We start from the raw sequence: 22,036 nt of genomic DNA, 5'->3' as shown, positions 1-22,036 counted from the left end.
TTATTTTGAAGAATATAGTTCTGGCTAGGGGGGATACCAGAAAAATTACAAAAATTGAAAATTTATAATTTTCAAAGGCGTTGAAAGATGAAAACTATAGGGAAACAGTGATTTCAAAATTCAAGTGTTATTTTCTAAAACAAAGAGTCATTTTTGCATTTTTTTTCTGGTTTCCCCCCTAGCCGGAAGTATATCCTTCAAATTAAGAAAAGTTTCAGTCGATTCGGATAATAACTTTTGGAGATACAGGTTCCGCCGATTTGGATCAATTTCTTGACGCCTTGACTTTAACGACTCCCCAGTGCCATCTGCAATGATTAATTATAAAACAAAAAATATATTTCTATAATTTAAGACATCCTTAACACAATGCAAAAAGTCGCATTAAATTATATATAGTAGTTTTCCTGTAATTAATTCCGAAAGAGCACCTATTTTTTGGGCTCTAGACCAGAAGGTCCCCTTAAGATATGACCGAGTTTTAGAAACAAGATCTGTATGGTACTGAAGGGGAAAGAGAGTGGATATATAAATTATTTTTGTTCCAGTAAAAATAAAATTGCGTCTAAACCCAGATAAAAGGTAAGACAGCGAATTAATTATTGCGTTATATAGGGTAGACGCACCATTTGTGGCCACTTTAAGGTATTGTACCAGTTTTGGCCAATTCTTAAAAAGTATAATATTTTTCCGTGTAAGCAATAAATCTAACCTTATATTTCTGGCGGTATACTAAACAGAATATTTATGATGTGAAATTCTCCACATAATAATGATTTCCAAGCAATTTACAAATAAGCTAATTATGCACATGGCCAAAAGCAGTGCAATGGCCACAAACGGTACATCTACCCTAATCTTGTTAGTTCGTTACTGTCGACGTATGTCCACAGTGCGGAACGAATTGGACAGAACATTCTCTGCAGAAGCAATCGCCGACTCGAAACCGTATTTTGGCAAAGCTTGCGCCACTCAAAGTGTTAATAAAGATACGCGAATATATGGATATATCGCTAAAATATGTTACGTGACACTTGCTTTTAATGTCGCGATGTACTATTCCATGAAAGTGCAGCACTGCTACTGCTGAAAGAAGTTGATGAGTATACTTTCTAACTAGTGATTCCGGTAAACCAATCCCGCTACCCGCAACCAGACTCTCCAAAGTTCCTTCGGCGCAAAACTCCATAAAGATCAACATCTCCTCCTGCAATAAAAGCAACACCCCTGATGAGAAATCCTTGAAACGAAAGAATTTTTATGCCACACAAATGCATAACCATACTCTATGAATTTCCAGCCCATAATATCGGACTAAGTGTTTGTGCTGAATTCCTTCGAATATTTGTAACTCCTCGGCGACCCGCCTAATGGCTCTATGGTCACCAGGTTGCAACTGAACTTCTTTCATGGCTAACAATTCACCAGTTTGGTTGTTGACCACCGTATACACTTTACCAAATCTCCCTTGACCTGGAATCAATGGTTTTTACGGATGATAATGGAAACCTCAACCAGGACAAGTGAATTTTACTAAACGTTCAAACTGACCGATTTTAATTCCTCTTTGCCAGGTAAACGTAACTCTCCTCGCTTTGATGCGAACCCTGTCGACAGCTTTCCTATCTGTAACTTGCCCAATAAGTTCACGACTTCTTAGCCTATCGTCAATTTCGAACTCTACCTTTCTCAGAGCGAGCATAACTCTTTCTTGCCTAGACACACTGCGATCACACGCGTTTGCAATCACAGCTACGTTCCCGTCAACTACACACGGCGGGGATGTTTTTTTAGAATTCAACGGGGTGTCGGGAGACTTAAGAATCTCCCTAGGTTTCTGAGAGAGGCTCAGACTCGCGGCTCTACTCCTAGTATGGCTAGGCGACGAAGCTCTCGAACGTGACAATCTTCTTAAATCTGAAATCAGATTATTTCCACTGTATACGCTTGTCACGGTGCAACGGCGACTCGATGACAATACCACAGAGACATAGATACTCACTTTCTGTTTCCACGTTCGTAGCAGAATTGGCGCTCCCAACAACGTGCGATATACAGCGATCCATGCACGTTTTCAATTCTTCGAACTCCTCGTCAGTTAAATGTTTAGTGTTATGCGGCTCGCACACCGTGATCAGAAATTCTAAACCTTGGTTAGCCCACCTGGGCCTCAAGCCTCTTCCACGCTCGCAGCGTGTTCTAACGAATTCCATCCACAAAAGGGCAAACGAGACTAGGCTCCGAGCCAAAACAGCTTTTTCCTCGAGCGCGAATAATTTACAGGTTTCTTTGTGGTAGTCAAATCCCATCCGATAAGCCTGATGGAGTATTTCCCTTATTCTTGAACGCATGGCAAATCGATCAGACTCAGCCTTCGGTTCACCCGCTTCCTCCAGTTCACGTTGAAAGTTTACAATAACGGCTGTTATCTGCAGCCTTAGGTCCATGACTGTTTCCTAAGTACACAAACCTTTTTCATAAGATAAAATTTGTATCGAAACCTCCACGGCGTTTACCTTCAAAGCTATTAACGATTCATCCAGCTCCGTGGTAAATACAGGCCACTTTTCGATGTCACGTTTTAAGCACCTAGCCAGGACGACACTCTTCACGACCTTCTCCCGTGCCTCCACAAACATCCCTTGCCATTCTCGACCCACGAACATAACTTGCAATCTACATAGGTCAGAATGAAACACACATTTGTAAAGTAATTTACAGAGAAACTAATCATCCTTTCCTTACTTATTCGACCAGTCATCGTCGTTCCAATCCTCTGTACTCTCGTTGATCTCTCTAGGTCTCTCACTCAGGAACTCCTTAACTTGCTCGATCATCATCCCCGCAATTTCACTATAAACAGGAGGTTGTAAACAGTGGGCAGTTTATTTACAAACGCTGGAAAGTAACGCTTACCAAAATTTTGCTCCAGCTATTTTATACCCATCGGAAATGTTTCCAGCAACGGATTTAACGAATATCCATTCGTCCATAATTAAGTTCTTGTGAAAGCTATCGTGCTGCACCATGTCGACCCATTGTTGCAGGTAGTCCAGGTACACTTCGAAAACGGCTTTCAGACTCTCATCAAAATCTTTCACGTCCTCTTGGAACAGTGATTCGCAGCTGCTGTCATCGCTGGCGATAGCTGCGCAAGAATGGGCGGCAAACCTGTCGCGATGGATACACGCGATTCTAAGGCCCTCCCTAAGCTCTCGCATAAGTTGTCGGACAGACAAAGGACTGGGTTGTTCTGGTTTCTGCTCTAATCTCATTCTCAAAAATTCGTGCACGACGTCCAATGGTACTCGCGAGAGGAACACGAAAGCAGCTCTAAAAGAATGTTTCGTTAGTGAACACAGGAATGAAGAAACAAGATATCAATTAAGGCTGTTCGAGTACTCGAATATCCGAGTAGCTTGAAGTTCGGGCCGAGCCGAGACTCGGTTCCCGAGCCGAGGCGAGTACCCGTAAAAAACGAGTAGCTCGAAAGAACCGATCGGCTCGATAAAACCGACTAGCTCGATTTTTATTTCGAGCGGCCCCAAAGAACCAAGAAACTCGAATTTTTTTTGTCGAGTAGCTTGAAGCTTGGACTTGAACGTTTCGGACAATACGAATGTTTCGAATATTTTAGGTTGCGAAGAAAAAAGTAAGAAGAAAAGAAATATATCCTCCTTCTTCTTGGGTGTTTGAATTATTGCAGCTTGGCTCAAATGGATACGGTCTTCAATTCGTTCGATGGCATGCTCGACCTTATCTTTCTTAGTCACTCCAATGTAATTGTTGATTTGGTTACTGATGCCTTAATTTTACCGGATGCGTACCACCCACCCCTTTACACAGGGTTTATAGGATTGTTCACCGAAACTGTGTTGTCTGGGGATAACTTTACATATCTTGACGTTAAACAAGGGGACTTCCCCAGGATGAGGAATCCCCTTGTTTAAAGTCAAGATAATTCGGTCGACTGGGACTCGCTAACCGGAGGCACTGATCCAAGTATAGCCCTTGATTGCCTATACGGCCATATTAATATAGCCATAAATGCTTTCGTGCCAGTTATATCGGTGCCACGGTCCACATATCCGAAGTGGTTTTCCCCTGGGTTGAGATACCTTATTAGGGCTAAGAAGAGGACGCATAAGGTGTATAAGCAATCAGGGGCATACAGTGATTATTTGAACTTCTCTTCACTCCGTGCGCAGTGTAAGGTTAACATGGACCGCGATCACCGTGTATATATGGATGGTGTCGAGAGCTCTGTTTTGGAAGATGTCAGTAGCTTCTGGACGTTTGTCAATACTAAGCGTGGGTGTCAGGGGATTCCATGTAATATGGAACTGGAGCAGACCTCAGCTGCACCACCTTCGGCGGTTGCTGACCTTTTTGCCGTCTTTTTTGGTTCTGTGTATATTCCTCCGTCGGGAGTGGGGCCGGCCGTGGATCCGGCTGCGATCTCCAACGGTGGAGTAAACATACATACGTTACCCATCGATATCAGCGAAATTTATAGTAAGCTCAATTCTCTTGATGCGAATAAGAGCCCGGGCTTGGATGGAATCCCTCCTCGGTTATTAAAAGAATGCTGCTTTATCCTCTCTAAGCCTCTCTAGCATATTTTTAACTCTTCGCTAATTAGAGGAGTCTTTCCCACTGTCTGGAAAAGCAGTCTTGTCACCCCAGTATTTAAGGCGGGAAACCGCTCTGATGTTAGAAATTACAGGCCAATCTGTAAATTATCATCTCTGTCGAAGGTGTTTGAGGACATCGTAACTGAGAAAATTACACCTCTCCTATCTAATATCATCTGCGAGGAGCAACATGGATTTGTCCCTGGGAGATCAACAGCAACAATTTTGGCGGTGTAATACTGTTTTGTCTCTGCTGCCCTTGATAATGGTCTTCAAGTGGATACCGTGTACACGGATTTTCGTAAGGCTTTTGATACGGATGACCACGGTATCCGGATTAATAAATTAATTTCGATAGGCTTCGGTGGCCCGCTGCTTTCCTGGATTGAGTCTTATTTGATGGGCAGGGTGCAGGTAGTCAGGGTCCAGAACCATCTATCTGCTCCTGTTACTGTAAGCTTGGACCTCTTCTCTTTCTTCTGTTCATTAACGACCTTAGAGACATTTTCCGGAATAGTAAATTTTTACTTTATGCGGATGATCTGAAAGTCTTCCGAACTATTCGTGACGGTCAGGACGCGGAGAAACTTCAGGATGACCTGTGTGGATTCGAGCGGTGGTGCACCGCCAGCAAGATGCAGTTAAACACTGCCAAGTGTGTTTTTATGAGGGCCCATAGGGCTGTCAGTGCTGTGGCATGGACTTATCGGTTGAGCGACACCCCCCTGGTCGAGGTCTCTGAAGTTAATGACCTCGGTGTTATGATAGCGTCGGGCCTTGATTTTCGAAGCCACTGTAGGTCAATGACCAGTAAAGCGATGAAAACCCTTGGCTTCATTGCAAGGTTTGGCAGGCATTTCAGAAGGGTTGAGTCACTAAAGCTCTTATATGTGTCACTTGTTAGACCGCTGTTGGATCATGCCTCGGTGGTCTGGAACCCAAGATATAAGCTATACATAAGCCTTGTCGAAAGGGTTCAACATAAATTTTTGAGACTGGCTTCAAGAGCTTCAGGTTGCCCAATGCGTTCAATGACCATGACTGTGGTCCGGCACTTCGGACAACAAGGAATGCTACCCTTAGTGATCGGAGGCTTGTTTCCAATCTGTTGTTCCTTTATAAGTTAATACACAGTCAAATTGACTGCCCGGAGCTCTTGGCAACAGTACGCTTTCACGCCCCACAACGGCATCTGCGCTCCAGACCCCTGTTTGTGTCTAAAGTACCTGGGTACTTTAACTACACAGCTGATGCCATCAATAGAGCTATGTATGCGGCGAAACAATATCTCACTGATATTGATGTGTTCTCTATATCGTGTGATTCATTCCGGCACAAATTGCTCAGTCGACTCTTCGAATAACTGTCACCGATGCGTAAGCACATATGCTTAGGTTATTAGAATAAGTTACCAGACTCATTTCTCTTTGCACTAGTTAATATGTTTTGTATACTAAAGGGTATTCCCATTGATAATAATAATAATAATAATAATAATAATGAATACGTTCATAAATACACAAAAAAAAATGAAAGAAGAGAAAGACTTGAATTTAGTACTCATTTTCAAAAGTTACAGAATATTTCCAATTACAGCTTCCATTTTAATTATTCACATTACTTATTGAGAACCATTATTTACATTCCCGTAGATAAACGTAACCTAAAATATTCGAAATATTCGCATTGCCCGAAACGTTCAAGCTTCAAGCTTCAAGGTACTCGACACAGTCGGTTTGCTCGAAAATTTCGATCTGCTCCAAGTGTATTCGAGCTACTTGGTTTTATTATTATTATTATTATAATATAAACGGGACAAAAAAAAATCCCAATAGCGTTAACAATAACTAGCACTTATTCAACTAAATTTTCACCATAGATTTCACCCGACCGACTATATAACAAAGACCGGAACGAACATCTAGAGAGACAAAAAGGGTCCATGCCGTTAAAATATTCATCAAGCCGCTCGGTTCTTTCGAGCCACTCGATTTTTACGGGTACTCGGCTCGGCTCGGCTCGCTTTTTCTGAGTACTCGAACAGCCTTAATATCAATACGATATACATTACTCTATGCTTCTACCTATACGATGGAAGATTTAATTCCCTTGCCTCGGGACTCCACACACCGTACCGACGTAGCTCTTCGTCACCTTCGTATTCTTCGTTTACAGAATTACTTACACTTATATCAGTTTTTTCTAACGTCAGTCTTGCTTTCCTTAAAATAGAAGTATGCAACCTCTCTAGAAAATTTAAACTTTTCCCGAGGCCTCTGGTTTTCAATACGTCCTCGATATACTTCCTGAATATAAGCAAAACGTAAGTGGGCAATCGTAAGTCGATGGAACTGGTGAAAATTTTATAATGATCCTCCAAGACCCACCTATAGGCATGTCGATCGAACTCGACTAAATAGAAGTCCAGTCGCTCCGCCCTTTCATCCTCCATGCACGTGAACGAGGATTCTGGTGTAGGTGGCCATGATTGTACAAAAGACAAACCAACAGAAGAATTATTACTATTATTACTGTCTGATGGACTGGTACATTCTTCTTGTTGATTCGAGACCTCGAACCGCACCATACTTTGTCGCTGCTCCATGGAATCGACCGTGTCTGAAGATCGTGAACTGAAATGAAACGATTTGTTTTTAATGCACAACGTCTTGTCGCGTTAACCGGCTTGCGGACCTATATAGTGCCACAACTCGCTACCAAAATGGACTAATTCTTGCTGCGCAGGAAAACATTTACTTCGAGGTTATATAATAATTTTTGAGGATGCTGATTTGAAATTTGTGGTAATCGCAAAAACAGAAACTGACAAGGGAAGATCCCGAAACCGGAAATTAAAAAAAAATCTGAAACTTTATGAATATGTAGGGATTTCCTCCTGATTGCAACGCATTTTTTTCGCTGCCCAAATTTACAATAAGGGGGTGAAATTAACCCCTGAAAATTCGGCTATTTTCCGATTTTATTTTGTAACTCGCAATCTGTAAGAGATAGAAAAAAAGTTTCGAGACAAAAGTTACTTCTTTTAATTAGATCTATCATTTGGTAACTTACAGTTCTTACAGTTCGCGAGTTATAACACAAAATCGGAAAATAGCCAGAATTTAACGGGTGAATTGCAATCAGGTGGAAATCCCCTACGTATTCACAAAGTCTCAAAATTTTTTGAATTTCCTGTTTCGTGATCTTTCCTTATGAGTTTCACATAAGTAAACCCAAGATTTCGAGATTTACGTCCTTTAGAATTTTGCTACAAGGTCACAGATTCTTACTTTTAATCTACGTAACTAGTGACTGTTCTTTGGATTCTTTGTAAACGTACAAAACCATCACTTTCGTTTACAACGTCTTTGGACGAACTTTGCAAAAAAGGAATTCCATTAGTATGGTTAATTTGACTAAAAAGTAGTTCTTTACTTTAATTTCAACTTTGGCTCATGTTAATACGATGCCTGGCTCTTAAGTTATGAAGAAAAATGTTACCTCGAGTCAGACTCGAGTTAAAGGGGTATACCCGTTTGAACCCTCGGAAAATGTGTACATTTTGTGGATTGTTTTACAAGTCAACGGCTTGATGAAGATTTCCAGTTTTTTCACTATCTTTACATAGTATTATGAACTACTTAAAAAAAAAGTTTCAGTTAAGAAACTATTGTTTTTCGGAAGTTATGCATACATATCCGAAAGTCTCTCGATTTTAGACGGCTTATGCGTTTTGACGTGGAAGAGTTCGCATGCGTGCACTCGATTCTGAGCGCTACGCTATTTATACAAAAGCTTCCGTAACTCCCAGAATTTTTTCGAGACCCACTTTAAAATTATGCAGGTATATTTTTGAGCCCCCAAATATTATGAAAATGCACAAAAAGAAAAATCGGAAGAAAAAAAATTCACAGTAGCTTCCCCGCTTAAGGCTGGATTTTCTAGCCGCGATCGGCCGCGGTGCAATGGAGAAGTATGCAACTGTATCTTCGTTGCGGTAATGGGACCGGCGCCGGCCGCCGCGGCCAGGAAATCCAGCCTTTACTCCGCAAGCCGGTTAACATTTTGAGTGGCATGGGAGTGAAAAACCGCACACAATGTGGAAGTGCCTCGGCGTGAAAACACGCCAACGTCACCCGAAGTGTCAACATCGATATTCCTCGTACCTTATCCCAGAATCTCCAGTTTCGTCGTGTTTCTTCTTAGTATGCAACATCATGAGTAACCTGCCCAATATTTGTAACTTAAGTCTATGATGTTTGGTCATGTTATACCAAAGACACATTGCTTTTACTCTGCCAGTAAACTCTGCGCTTTTGTAGAGGGGATAATGCGCGGCCAAAGCGTGCGACGAAGGATAGAGCGCTTCCGCTGCTTCCAACCTGGCTAATAGGCCTTCTACTTGCTGCAACGATTCGCCTTGTGCTCGGGCACAGGCTCTGCAGTACATTGAAAGGCAGCCTGGACAAATACCTAGTTCTATACTTGGACTTGAGCCAGAATTTGTTATTCGATCGATGCACGTGTCGCTCACATTGATCCAAGGTGCATTGTTCTCCTTTACGCTCGCGATAGGATCGTATCTGTAATTGAATAGAATGCTATTCTATTTTAATCATATTCTATTTTTAGGAGCGTAATAAATTCTTCGACAACTCACCTGTACTCCATTATTTCTTTAAGTAAACCCTCCACAGCTTCGCGTTGCTTACACAAGTACTCGTCTTGAACCATCGGACTGCAATCAGCATGGTGCGCCTGTAACTCCAGCCATATCAAGTCTTTGAACTCGTTTTGCCATCGAGTTTCTTCGTGGCTCATTTGACGACGGCAATTGCGTTCTGTGCTCCCCTAATGTTTGAAAAATAATATTAGATACAAGAACACCTTTCACGCGTGGTGGTTTAAGTATTACGTCCGATGAGAAAATTCTGTTCGTTTAATAAAAGATCGCTAACAGGACTCGCTGTGGGTTTATTCAGCACGGTTGAAATTATAGAACAGTGTGATTACCTTAAGAAATCAAAATAAACCACACTACAGAAAAGAAAGAATACTAGGTTTATTGCATATTTCAAGAGTACTATTAGAAAATTTTCGAATGCATCATGCGACTATTAAATGCCTTAGATATCCTTCAATTAAGGATTAGGAACTTAACTTTATGTATCTATTTCCTTTCATTGGTTATAATAATACAATACCAAGGAAAAGAGGGCATTGCAACTTACATAATGAAAGGAACTCAACAGCTACGTGAAAGTCGAAAAAATGCAGCCTCATAATATTTTTAATTAAGGGGGTATTCTGGTCTGACGGGTAAAAGAAATCGATTTTTTTTTGCATTTTCTACAGGTACATTATATGGGCAATACGTGTGCAAAAGGATTTTTTCCAATTCGTATTATTTGCAGAGCTACAGGGTAGAGAAAAGGTAGGTATATGGCACGCTCACTGAGTTTTGTTTCTGCAAGTGTATTTCGGCAAAGTTTCGGCGGACTATTCTTTCTGGGGGTGGGGGTGCATTTCTGTGTCTTTTAAAAAACAAAAATCGATCATTTGGTTACAAAGAGACCGCCGTTACTCTCCTAGGTCACCTTTCTGTCTAAATTGTACGCAAAACTTTAAACGCGTTTTTCTCGAAACCATGTTTTTCGAACCGGTGACCATGATATTTCAAGATCGGCTGCACCAACTCAGTCCAAGTTTTGCATATATTATCAGCACACATGTGGCTATCGTCCCTACCAGAATTATGATAAAATATTTTGTTTTTAAAATTTCACAGACCTTTGTTGAAAAATTGTGCGAAAATCGAAACTTAATTTTCAAACCGGCGCCATTTGCTTAATTTTCAATATTTTTTTATCATTCTGATGGGGACAATAGCCGCAGGCATACAGATTAAGAATCTCTTTTCATTTTTTGTTACAGATCACTAGAACGAGCCCAATCATGGGCACCGTGACACCATGTTTTTTTTGTTCACCATTACTTTAAAGCAGTCAACTGCGTTTGATTTTAACTTTTTTCTATTGACAAAATTTGTAAAGATAGTTCAAACATCAATAAACATGTAGAAATAAACTAAATAATAATAAAATTGATGGGTTCTTTGTAAAAAAATTCCGAAATAACGCAGCGAAAACGCCTCGTCAGACCAGAATACCCCCTTACTTAAAGAACCCAGATTTGTACGAAAATGGATTAAGCGAACTGCCTAAGAAATGGCATGGTCCTACATAATAGCAGGCATTATGTCACAAAAGCGATTTAATTACCTGCTCACATTACAGAACTGTAAAGAGCAAATTAGGACAGCAACAGAACTGTCTCACAGACCTGACGAAATCAGCACGTACCAGTCTAATGAGAAATGAGAATGTATCGTGAAATATCTCTCGTTCTTTAAAACTTAGCGCCTTCGGCGATTGCGCGACTGGTTCCGTATCATCCGTCGGCAGAATCTGCTCGCAGATGTCCGACTGGAACTTCTTCTCTTCTACATCCACGGGCTTTGACCGTAGGCATCGGAATCTATTTCTAGTTTCGATCTGTAAACACGTTCGATTAATTCTCATTTGAACGGCACACACGGGGCCAGTTCAAACTCAACTGCCGCAAAAGGTTTTCTTTGATGAACCTTGATCCTGTACCTTCATATGATTCGGTGTTGAAACTTGATAGTGATCCGATTTCTCTGCATAATTATACGCCGCCTCCATGTCGAGCTTTAAGTCCCTTTCATTGCCGCGCAGTAGTTTCAAGCTCCTCTTACTTTTCCGATTTCCATCCTTCGCCACCTCTTGATTCGTCTCGTTCTCGCAGTCTTTGTCCGCTTTGTCGCACATCTCGTTGAAAATTATGCTGTCCAGAGTATTTCGTCTACGGATAGTCAGCTTAGACGGCGTGTCTTTCTCTAATGACTTGGCGTCCCTGGAAATTGATAACACAGGAGTGTTAGAATTAAGCATTCTGGTGGTGCGGAATATATGGATGCTATTGGACGAATCAGGGGGGACAGGAACACCTGAATGCAATGGCGGGTTTAAGGGGGAAGGCCCAAATGGCGAGCGTTCTTAGGGGCCCATTTTTCGGGATAATGAAGAGGTAGGTATTTAATAAAACCGGGCTAAATGTATAGAAAAGTACAGGAGAAAAATATAATGTTTGAATAAAATCATAATTTTTCTTTTTTGAAGATAAGGCCCTTCTAGGTAGGGGCCCATGTTTTCGGGAAAATGAAGAGGAAGGTATTTACTAAAAACGGGCTAAATGTACAGAAAACTGCAGGAGAAAAATATAGTGTTCGGATTAAGTCATAATTTTCCTTTTTTGAAGATAGGACCCTTCTGGGTAGGGGCCCATTTTTCGGGAAAATGAAGAGGTAGGTATTTACTAAAAACGGGCTAAATGTACAGAAAAGTACAAGAGAAAAAATATAGTGTTCGGATAAAATCATAATTTTTCTTTTTTGAAGATAGGGCCCTTCTGTGTAGAGGCCCACTTTTTGGGAAAATGAAGGTAGTTTACTAAAAACGGGCTAAATGTACAGAAAAGTACAGGAGAAAAATATAGTGTTCGGATAAAATCATAATTTTTCTTTTTTGAAGATAGGGCCCTTCTAGGTAGGGGCCCATTTTTTTCGGGAAAATAAAGAGGAGGTATTTACTAAAAACGGGCTAAATGTACCGAAAAGTACAGGAGAAAAATATAGTGTTCGGATAAAATCATAATTTTTCTTTTTTGAAGATAGGGCCCTTCTAGGTAGGGGCCCATTTTTTTCGGGAAAATGAAGAGGAGGTATTTACTAAAAACGGGCTAAATGTACCGAAAAGTACAGGAGAAAAATATAGTGTTCGGATAAAATCATAATTTTTCTTTTTTGAAGATAGGGCTCTTCTGTGTAGGGGCCCACTTTTTGGGAAAATGAAGAGGTAGTTTACTAAAAACGAGCTAAATGTACAGAAAAGTACAGGAGAAAAAATATAGTGTTTGGATAAAATCATAATTTTTCTTTTTTGAAGATAGGGCCCTTCTGGGTAGGGGCCCATTTATTCGGAAAAATGAAGAGGTAGTTTACTAAAAACGGGCTAAATGTTCAGAAAAGTACAGGAGAAAAATATAGTGTTCGGATAAAATCATAATTTTTATTTTTTGAAGATAGGGCCCTTCTGGGTAGGGGCCCATGTTTTCGGAAAAATGAAGAGATAGTTTACTAAAAACAGGGTAAGTGTTGTAGTACAGAAACAAAATATAGTGTTTGGAGGAAATCATAATTTTTTTTAAGGTGGGCCCCTGGATGCCTTTTTGGCAGGGACTCAGGCGGCAACTGCTCATCGGCCGCCCATTAAATCCGCCGCTGCGTGAATGTCTTTATGGAATTTAGGAATTAGAAGAACTCTGTGAAAGAGGATTTGAAGAATATAATTTCTATTTTCTTTAGATCATGTTTTTCTGAGTTTCAAACAGAAAGTTTTATGTTTTTCTTGGTCTTCAAATTTAAGGGACATTTTCAGCTGTTCTCGTTTTTTGGGGTTCAGTTTATATATTATTGTACAATAAACATAAAGGGTTACGCCACCCTGAGACGCTCAAAACAGCACCAAATTTCAGGATTTTTTTTATGATACTACGAGGTTGAAACTTATTTCTATACTTCTTATGTTTAGGGGATGTATTAATGAATATATTGTATAAATATTATACAGAAATATTACAAAATGGCCAAGTTATGTGTCGTCCCGCTTACCCCTTAATTAACAACTGAAATAGTTGATTTAATGCCGTTATTCTTAAATTCAATCTTTATTAAATTAAGTGCAAGAGACAATCAAGGCACAATATTTAAACTTGTGCTTCTATTTAATTTATAGAGGGAATGATTTCTGCGATATACATTAATTTGTATGTTTGGGATAAAAGATTATCAGAACAATCTTCAATATATGTTTTAAATTGTAGAATATATAGTTTACAGACTCTACTAACTGAATAGTACAGTAAAACGAAGTTTTGTATAAAAATCGTAAGTTTTCTGATTTTTTAATCATACAAAATTATCGATACAGTACATTCTAAAGAAATAAATAGAGTCAAAGCCCTCAGGTGCTCTTTTTATTGTCAAGGAACCTTAGCACTGCTGTGTATACTGTTAGGTGGTAAACTGTGAAGTTAAAGTGCAAATATCTGTATTAAAAGCAATCTGAACTGTACATGCTCAGCAAAGATAGAGAAACAAGCGTGTAAGCCAAAAATATTGGAATATTCCATGCAGAAGGTAGCAAATCATACAGAGAAATTGAGAAAATGACGATACAAGGACCTGCATGAAAATGTACCACTGTAGAAGAACTGTTGAGAACAAACGGACAGTGGGGAAAAGTTATAAAATACATCAGAACGTTTTTTAATTGCAAGAAATAAAATAGTGCTCCTAAACTGGCTGCAATATTCAAATATTGTGATAAAAAAAAACTATTTTGGATGAAACAATGTGAAGATCCCTCCACATTCATGTCTCCAATGGTCACGCAGCCAAACTGAAATCATACACGAATATTGTTAAAAATAAAAAATAATTGAAATTCGTTAAAGATTTTGTATCGAAGCCTTTTGATTTTTAGCAGATGGGAGCAGATTGAACACTATATAATAGTAAAATAACTATTAAACTTCTCAGCAACTCGGCGTTTGAATTTCGAAGTTGTTTTGAGATCAAATTCAGGATTACTGTGATTTCTTTAAGTTTTTAGCTGGCAACGAAGAAAAAATGATCACATGGTAGCTACTTAAAGCGATTGTACCGTCCAGCTTGTGTTATTTCATTGTGTATTCTTCTGTTTGTCATGAACTGAAAAGCAGGGACCTGGAACAAAATGTTTCTTCGTTTCGTTTCGGTTCAACTCCGATGATAATAATTTCGTTTCGGTTAATATCGTTCCTGTTGTAAAATATTTCGTTTCCATCACAACGAAAAACAAATTTTATTCCGAACCGGTTAGGTATTACATTTATAAAAAAAAAAACTCGTATAGGGGAGAGTAGGGTAAAACGGAACGCTTAACTTTGGAGGTGATAACATAAAATCGGAAGGACACGGGACTTCAACAGGAGTCTTCAGTGGAGCTTAGACTATAAGAAAATCACAGCCATTGTTAACCCTTAACTGGTATCTTGGGGTCGCTCATGACCCCAGGCTCGCAAAGTTCGCTGCAAAATTTTTGGTTGTCTAAGCTTGTAAACTGTTTTTCTAATTAATTTTATAATAATAGTTTAACTTTCTAGGTTTCTATTATTTTATACATTACCTAAGAACAAAATAGGTATTCATAGAGGTTGATCTAATGTCGACTTTACAAATTTCTGTGTCCTTTTTTATTTGGGGTCTGCCACGACCCCAGTATACCAGCCACGTTTGCCAAACACAGTATACCAGTTAAGGGTTAAGAACAATCTTTGGGAACGACGGAAAATGAAATTTACCGGAGGTATTGAAATCTTCGCCTCGCTCAAGTGGTAGGGTAAAACGGAACACCCACTTGAAGACCATGTAAACGTACAAAATCTTTATGTTTATGGTTTAAAATGCATCCATTTATGTTAAAAACTATAAATATATGTTTTAAGTATAACTATTACAAATAAAATATAACAAAAATATATATTATACATATAAGAAAAAATATTTTACTAGTTAACATGAAAATTACGGAAAATAATCAAATATAAATAAAATATCGTAAAAGAAGGATTGATTAATACAGTTTGTTTATTATTTTATGAACAAAAATCACGTACAAATGTATCATCTTCCTTTTCAGCCCTGGTGCAGGCCTCGTGATTATCTAAAATCAAAGAACAAAAAAGATTTCGTTAGTATATTAATGTACCTTCCGATTGACGGAGAGATTTTTCCGAAATATTAATTTACAACAACATGGCAGCTATTTAAAGTTGAAATCCTGATTTTTCCGTGCAAAAATCCCGCGAAAAAATCAGGGTTTCAACTTTAAATAGTCGCCATTTTGTTTTAACTTAATATTTCGGAAAATTCTCTCCGTCAACCTGAGGATACATTAATATACTAACGAAATCTTTTTTGTTTTTTGATTTTAGATAATCTGGTTCCGAATGGCAGTGCTCACCGCGAAAGCAAATTTTTAAAAATGCTTCTTGGATGTCGCTTGTTATTTTATTATAAACTTAATTATTTTTCTACAAAAAAATTACCAAATGTTCTTTACATGTTGCTCTTTTAAACGCAAAAAGTTTTCTAAAATTATACGCTTCCGCTTCTTCAAAAAAAATTCACAAATATTCGCCTCTTTTCGGCCGCCTGACTAGGCATAACCCCTTAACGGAAAAGTAACGTGTGCACGGGTCTATGTTCTATCACAAAATGCTGTGAGGACCCTTTGGTCCTATGTCTCGCGATGCCAACTCCTTGGCAGGTCTTATCTAAGAGAAACATTGATGTTCCGTTTTACCCACCCGTTCCGTTTTACCCTACTCTCCCCTAAACTTATTTTAACAATTTTATTGCCTTGGTACTTATAAAATATTACACGTTATAGTTATGCATTATAGAATATTATATATTATGTCTATTGAAAAAAAATTAGAGTTTTGATGCTTTTGGTTGCAAGCCGTGCCCACGAGGGCAAGACTCAGCACAGCAGCCAACTCTATCAGGGTTCAAACCCCCTTTTTTTGCCGACACGAAACATGATGAAAATATGGGGCGCGCTCAATTGAAATTTTTCAAGCTGAAGTGTACAAAACGTTATTAGTCGGAATTTTTATTTCGGTTAAGGTGAATGTCCCAATTTCTGCTCATGTCCCCATTTCTGCTGATTTCGTATTTTTCTTATTATATGCGTTACGTTTGTAATATAGTTGCCACAAAATAATTTAAAATTATTTAAACATGCACGAGCATTAAGAACATTTAGAGCATTATATATTTAATTACAAATTACTAATAGTTAAACATCTTGAAATATCTTTCTTAAATAGTTTTTCAATTGGTTGATTTATTATTAAAGAATTAATAAATCACTCTGCAAATTTTCATCACAAAAAAAATTTTACACTTTCTTTATGACGAGTTACCTCTTAAATGAACAGAAATTGGGACATTCACCTTATATCGTTTTCAATCCTCCAACAGGGTTCAGAATTTCGTTTCGTTTCTGTTCCGGAAAAATTTTTCGTTTGTCGTTTTCGTTTCTGTTCCGTTCCGGGTCCCTGCTAAGAAGCATAAAATTTTTGTACAAATCAGATAATATTGCTGTTATAGATGTGACGCATTCACTAATATTAAACACAATAAAATCTGTGTGTTGCCAATCGTAGTCTCAAATATCCACAGATGAAACGCGTCCACAGTTTCACCGCCAGCTCGACGTGAAAACACGCCGATGCCAGGCAATAGATAACACTGTCAAACAAAATTGAACATTTTTTCTGTTCTGTAACATTCAGTAGCCGCTTCTTATAGATGTTTGTGCGCTGAAAGCGAATCCGTAAACTGTTTACTGCCATCACCCTCAGTTTTCGAGAAATTCGATTTTGAAAAAAATGCAAATTTTCAACTTCGAATACTTTTGCGTTCAAACAATAATATTTATTCGATTGCATGGTCTATCAAATTATTCTATGAACCCTCGCGAACACAACGATATAAATTATTATTGAATTATAAACATTTAAATATGTTTAAACAACGATGAAAGGGAAAAGGACACCCGAAATGCACCAATTTTTGCAGATATCTTGCTATATATTTTAAAAACTAAGGGTCTAGGAGAAAATTTGACTACTCCACGCGATGCAGCAGAAAATTTTCTTTCGGAAACCACCAACAGAACTGGTAAATCACGTTTTGTTTTCAATACAGAAGCGAAATAGTTTGGCAAAACGTGCGGCGTCGACAGTGGTTGTCACGCGCGTTAAGCGATTGTGTGACGCTGAGCGGCAGTGGCTCGCGTGCCGCGGTTGACTACCACTGCCGGCGCCGCACGTTTTGCCAAACTATTTCGCTTCTGTATTGAAAACAAAACGTGTCTCACCACTTCTGTTGATGCTTTCCGAAGGAAAATTGTCCGCTGCATCGCGTGGAGTAGTCAGATTTTCTCCTAGACCCTTAGTTTTGGAAATAAATTTAAAGATATCTGCAAAAGTGGGTGAATTTCAGGTGTTATTTTCCCTTTGATCGTTGTTTAAACATATTTAAACGTTCATAATGCACAAATTTATTATTATATTACCAATATATGATTTATATCGTTAATGTATATCGAATAACTATTACTGTTTCGACACAAAAGATGCTCAAAGTTGAAAATTTGCAGTTTCTTTTCAAAATCGAATTTCTCGAAAACGGTTTGCGGATTCGTTTTCAGCGCACAAAAATCTATAAAAAACGGCTATTGAATCTTACAGACCAAAATGGCTGCTGGACAGTGTAATTGGTACGTGAAAACGAGCCAATACCAGCCAAAAGTTCATATTTTAAAATCAAATTGTTATGTAGACATACAGAAGAAATAAAAAAAAAAGATTAAAGAAATCTTTGCTAATGATTTTGATGTTTAAATTCCATGCATGTTGTCTGACTTCATACAATTATTAAAAATAACAATTATCCACAATTTATTGAAGGGTAAGGGGAAAAACCGAGGAATGTCCATTTTTCGTGATTTTGCAATTTATACCATACTTTGTGCCCCCCAAAGTACCCCCGTAAGCTAGCGTTATAGATTTGGTGTAGATACTCGTAAAAAAACAGGAAATGTTCACTCTGCACTGGAGCAAAATCAGAGACGGGCAAAATTGATATTTAAATAAAATTTCGAATAACGAATAGAAGTTACAAAAAAATATTCTTCATTCGTACGTTAACCCGAGTTGACTTTATCCGACACAAGAGTAATAATTATTTCAACTTTTATTCACCATACGAAATTTTATTTAAATAAAAGTTTTGCCCATCTCTGAACAAAATACGGAATGCCCCCACTCTTCGCCTAAGCATAAGCGTCAAGCTTCTGCCGTCAAGATAAAACAAGAGATTATTTAAGAAGAAAATTATATAAGAAATTTAAATTCATTGGACCTTGCTTCTTTACTGGTGGACTAAAGTATTCAAACTTAATCTTCTCGATAAAGCTGTTTTGTGACATTCCCTGCCCCCCCCCCTCCACCCTTAAATTTATTAACGATGCCATAGAAGTGGAATTAAAGAATTTTCAAAAATATGTAAGTCGATTACTGCCGCTATCTCGGTGCGTTTAGGAACACGCGTTTACACAGACGAGTGGGAAGATCGTCTGGCAGTCGAACATCTTCACAGGCAGATATAAAACAAAGCACAATCACGTAGCGTAACTCTATCGGTAACACTGCTTGGGAATGTCGAATAGTAGATCGAGGCGACCGCGGATGCTACAGAGCAGCGTGGTTAAAAAAGAAAAAATATTATTCGATGGAATGAGGAAAGTAGGATGGAACCGTTACCGCTGGCAAACGGGGAAAGACTAATTAACTTACCCTCCATTAAGTTTCTGCTTCATGTTTCTCTTCTTCCGATTCAGCCGAGTTCGCGGTGGCGTCTGTCCGTAAATATCGCACATCGCTTGGATCGACTCGTCGAATTCGCTGGTCGGGCTGCTCGATCCTTTTTTGCTGCAAAAGCACAAACCGTCGGTGGCGTGAATCGATTTTTTCTCAGATCACGAGACTAAAAATATATCACCGAGGAATTCTTACGCGATACATCTCTGCGGACGGAACGTAACGGGCTTTGTACGTTCGCCAACAATAAAGAACCATTGCTCGCTCGTCGGACGGCGATCGAAGAACGCCGACGGATAATGCGAAGATGAGCAAATAGAATTTCACCCGAACAATAAACGGTGACTAATAAACACTTTTGCCGTGGGCGAACGTTCTTTCGGGGAGTAGCTCGATGTGCAATTTGAACTTTAGTCGAACTTAGTTAATTAATGTTGCGAGAAATAAAAAGTCGGGAAGAAGTCGTTTGTAATTGGTGAATGTATTTTTAGGAGTAAATTAATTCGACTTATAATATATGTTTGTGTGTTTATTAACGTTTCTTGTAAAATTGTAGAAAAAATATCGCATTTGACAAATATCAATAATGCAAACTGATCGTTCAATGTTTTACTTTGTATTTGTTTATGTTTAAAAATAAAAAATCGGGAAGAAGTCGTTTGTAATTGGTGAATGTATTTTTAGGAGTAAATTAATTCGAATTATAATATATATTTGTGTGTTTATTAACGTTTCTTATAAAATTGTAGAAAAAATATCGCACTCGAAAAATATCAATAATGCAAACTGATCGTTCAATGTTTTACTTTGTATTTGTTTATGTTAGACAAGGTTGTGTTCTGTGGCTCAAGGTCAGATTGAAGTTCAAGGTCATACCTTTCAAGGTCATTGTATTCGTCTTTCTATCAGTTATAACAATTCGCAGTAAAATTATCGCGCTCCACCGAAGAAAAATACAAAAAAAGTTTTATCTTTTAATGAAAACCACAGGATTTCCAATATTTCTTTCACTGCAATTTGCTGCAGTGAATTTGTCATTTAAATATGAAAAATGGACATAATAACTGTACGACTAAATAAAGAAATAAATAAAAGCATGAAAATGTATTTGATAATGTATTACCATTGAATTTAAATTTTCATCAAACATTCTAAACAAAAATTTATCCAAGCAATTCCAAACTTCAACCTACTACATGACAACACGCAGGGCCGTTCCTGGCGGGGGTGCAGAAGGTGCCCCCGCGTCTGGGCGGCCAAACTTGAGGGCGGCAGCAGGCCGTTTATTATATGTAAAGTTTTGACTAATAACAATAATAACCGAAACTCTTTTGCACGATAACTGTTTAAAATGATGTATATATAGATATAAAAATAAAACTGCATAAATTCTTAATTAAAAAATATTAAATTAATAAGGGCGGCAATATTGTTTTGCACCTGGGCGGCCGAAACCCAGGAACGGCCCTGACAACACGAAAAAAATTATTAAACACTCCTGCCAAAATATTCCAGGCATTAACTCAAATTCGTTTAATAGATTCGAAACTTCTTTAATCGTCGTCACAAGCAAGCAAGAAAACGGTATTAAGCTTAGAAGTATGTACCTCGTAAAGCGAATGGTCACTTCTACTCGACAATAATTTATTAGAATACTAATGATCAGAATAATTAAAGTAGCCCATTATGTCACATTATTTGATCTAATTGAACGCCGCGTATAAACCGATCAATAATAAATTTCGTTACGTTGCTCGTCTATTTTATTAAATTAGTCCGATGCCACAGATAAGTTGCGCGCGGTAATAAATAAAACACGCGATCATTTTCAAAAACTATCACTCACAAAGCCACATGCCACTTGCAAGCCTCTAAAAACTGTTCACGTACTGTCGTCGACGGCTGTGACTAGAATACACGTATCGGGTGACTATTTGATCGAGCGTGGGTACTATATACGTCGAGATACGTACAGCGCGAATAGTCGGTTTCATGTCGGATGCAGCATACCGACGCATTTCGGTATCAGGCGAGTGGTCCGTATCGAAGTAGCACGTTACACTGTTTACATAGCATCGAACAATTGCCCGACAAACAAGCAGACGGATTGCTTATTTCCTATGCAACATCTACGATCGTTCTTAATCCCACGGCATTACCACTTTGCCTCGAAGAGCGACGGTAATCTGTGAAACCGAGCGTCAGTGAAATTTCAGTAATCGTTGTCGCCCCGAAAGCGACGAGCACTTGCGCGCTCTTTTTCGCCGTCCGCCGCACGAAGCTTCCAGTGAACTACTTCCAAAGCGTTAAAAAAAAACCGTGGAACGTTCGATGACATGTAAACAAAGCACGGCCACCGCAGCATCTGCGGGCCAAGCCGGCGCGACACTTTCGTATTCCACCACGGAACTGCATCCAGCCACGTGCTGGCCGTTGAACGCGAGACAACTCACCTAACGTAGCCGGTATCGTCGTCAGAGGAGCCTGAGAATGAGTTCTCTGTGGCATGCCTTCGTTGATCGTAACCCAACATTCTGCGCGCATAAAGAACAGTCGCATCACACACGAAGTAACGCTGTCGACGGTCATTGAGGAACTTGGAGGAACTCAGCGCAGGTGCAATGTAGTTGCGCTGTTGCCACTCGGGATACAAACAGGTGTTTGGTACGTGCAGCGGCCACGTGACTGCGCGGGCGATTTTGAAACGGCTTCCAGTTCTCGTGCGCTCCTTCACGCGCAATTAGAAGATACAAACGGGAATGATTGTTCGAATTTAACGAGTAGTTTGGACCGCCTGCACTGTGATTACGAGCGGGGGAGGCTTG

At 39.0% G+C, this 22,036-nt stretch overlaps 1 protein-coding gene across 1 annotated transcript in view; it reads right to left on the bottom strand.

Annotated features, from left to right (window-relative positions):
- Mekk1 (mitogen-activated protein kinase kinase kinase 4) overlaps positions 1–22,036 on the bottom strand; it is a 23,953-nt gene extending 1,917 nt beyond the window's left edge. Inside the window, exons 1-15 of the mRNA XM_076809790.1 lie at positions 21,665–22,036; positions 19,188–19,322; positions 11,291–11,570; positions 10,997–11,188; positions 9,295–9,485; positions 8,801–9,217; positions 7,022–7,267; positions 6,719–6,940; positions 2,917–3,333; positions 2,746–2,853; positions 2,517–2,676; positions 2,003–2,456; positions 1,552–1,917; positions 1,286–1,473; positions 1,039–1,207 (exon numbers count right to left, since the gene is read on the bottom strand). Coding sequence (XP_076665905.1) covers positions 1,039–1,207; positions 1,286–1,473; positions 1,552–1,917; positions 2,003–2,456; positions 2,517–2,676; positions 2,746–2,853; positions 2,917–3,333; positions 6,719–6,940; positions 7,022–7,267; positions 8,801–9,217; positions 9,295–9,485; positions 10,997–11,188; positions 11,291–11,570; positions 19,188–19,322; positions 21,665–21,744 — 3,625 coding nt within the window. The 5' untranslated portion in view covers positions 21,745–22,036. The remainder of the gene's footprint in view (positions 1–1,038; positions 1,208–1,285; positions 1,474–1,551; positions 1,918–2,002; positions 2,457–2,516; positions 2,677–2,745; positions 2,854–2,916; positions 3,334–6,718; positions 6,941–7,021; positions 7,268–8,800; positions 9,218–9,294; positions 9,486–10,996; positions 11,189–11,290; positions 11,571–19,187; positions 19,323–21,664) is intronic.

Source organism: Andrena cerasifolii, chromosome 1 (assembly GCF_050908995.1).
Source record: "Andrena cerasifolii isolate SP2316 chromosome 1, iyAndCera1_principal, whole genome shotgun sequence".
NCBI lineage: Eukaryota > Metazoa > Arthropoda > Insecta > Hymenoptera > Andrenidae > Andrena > Andrena cerasifolii.
The sequence above is the reverse complement of the archived record's forward strand: the minus strand, read 5'-3'. Positions and strand labels throughout refer to the sequence as shown.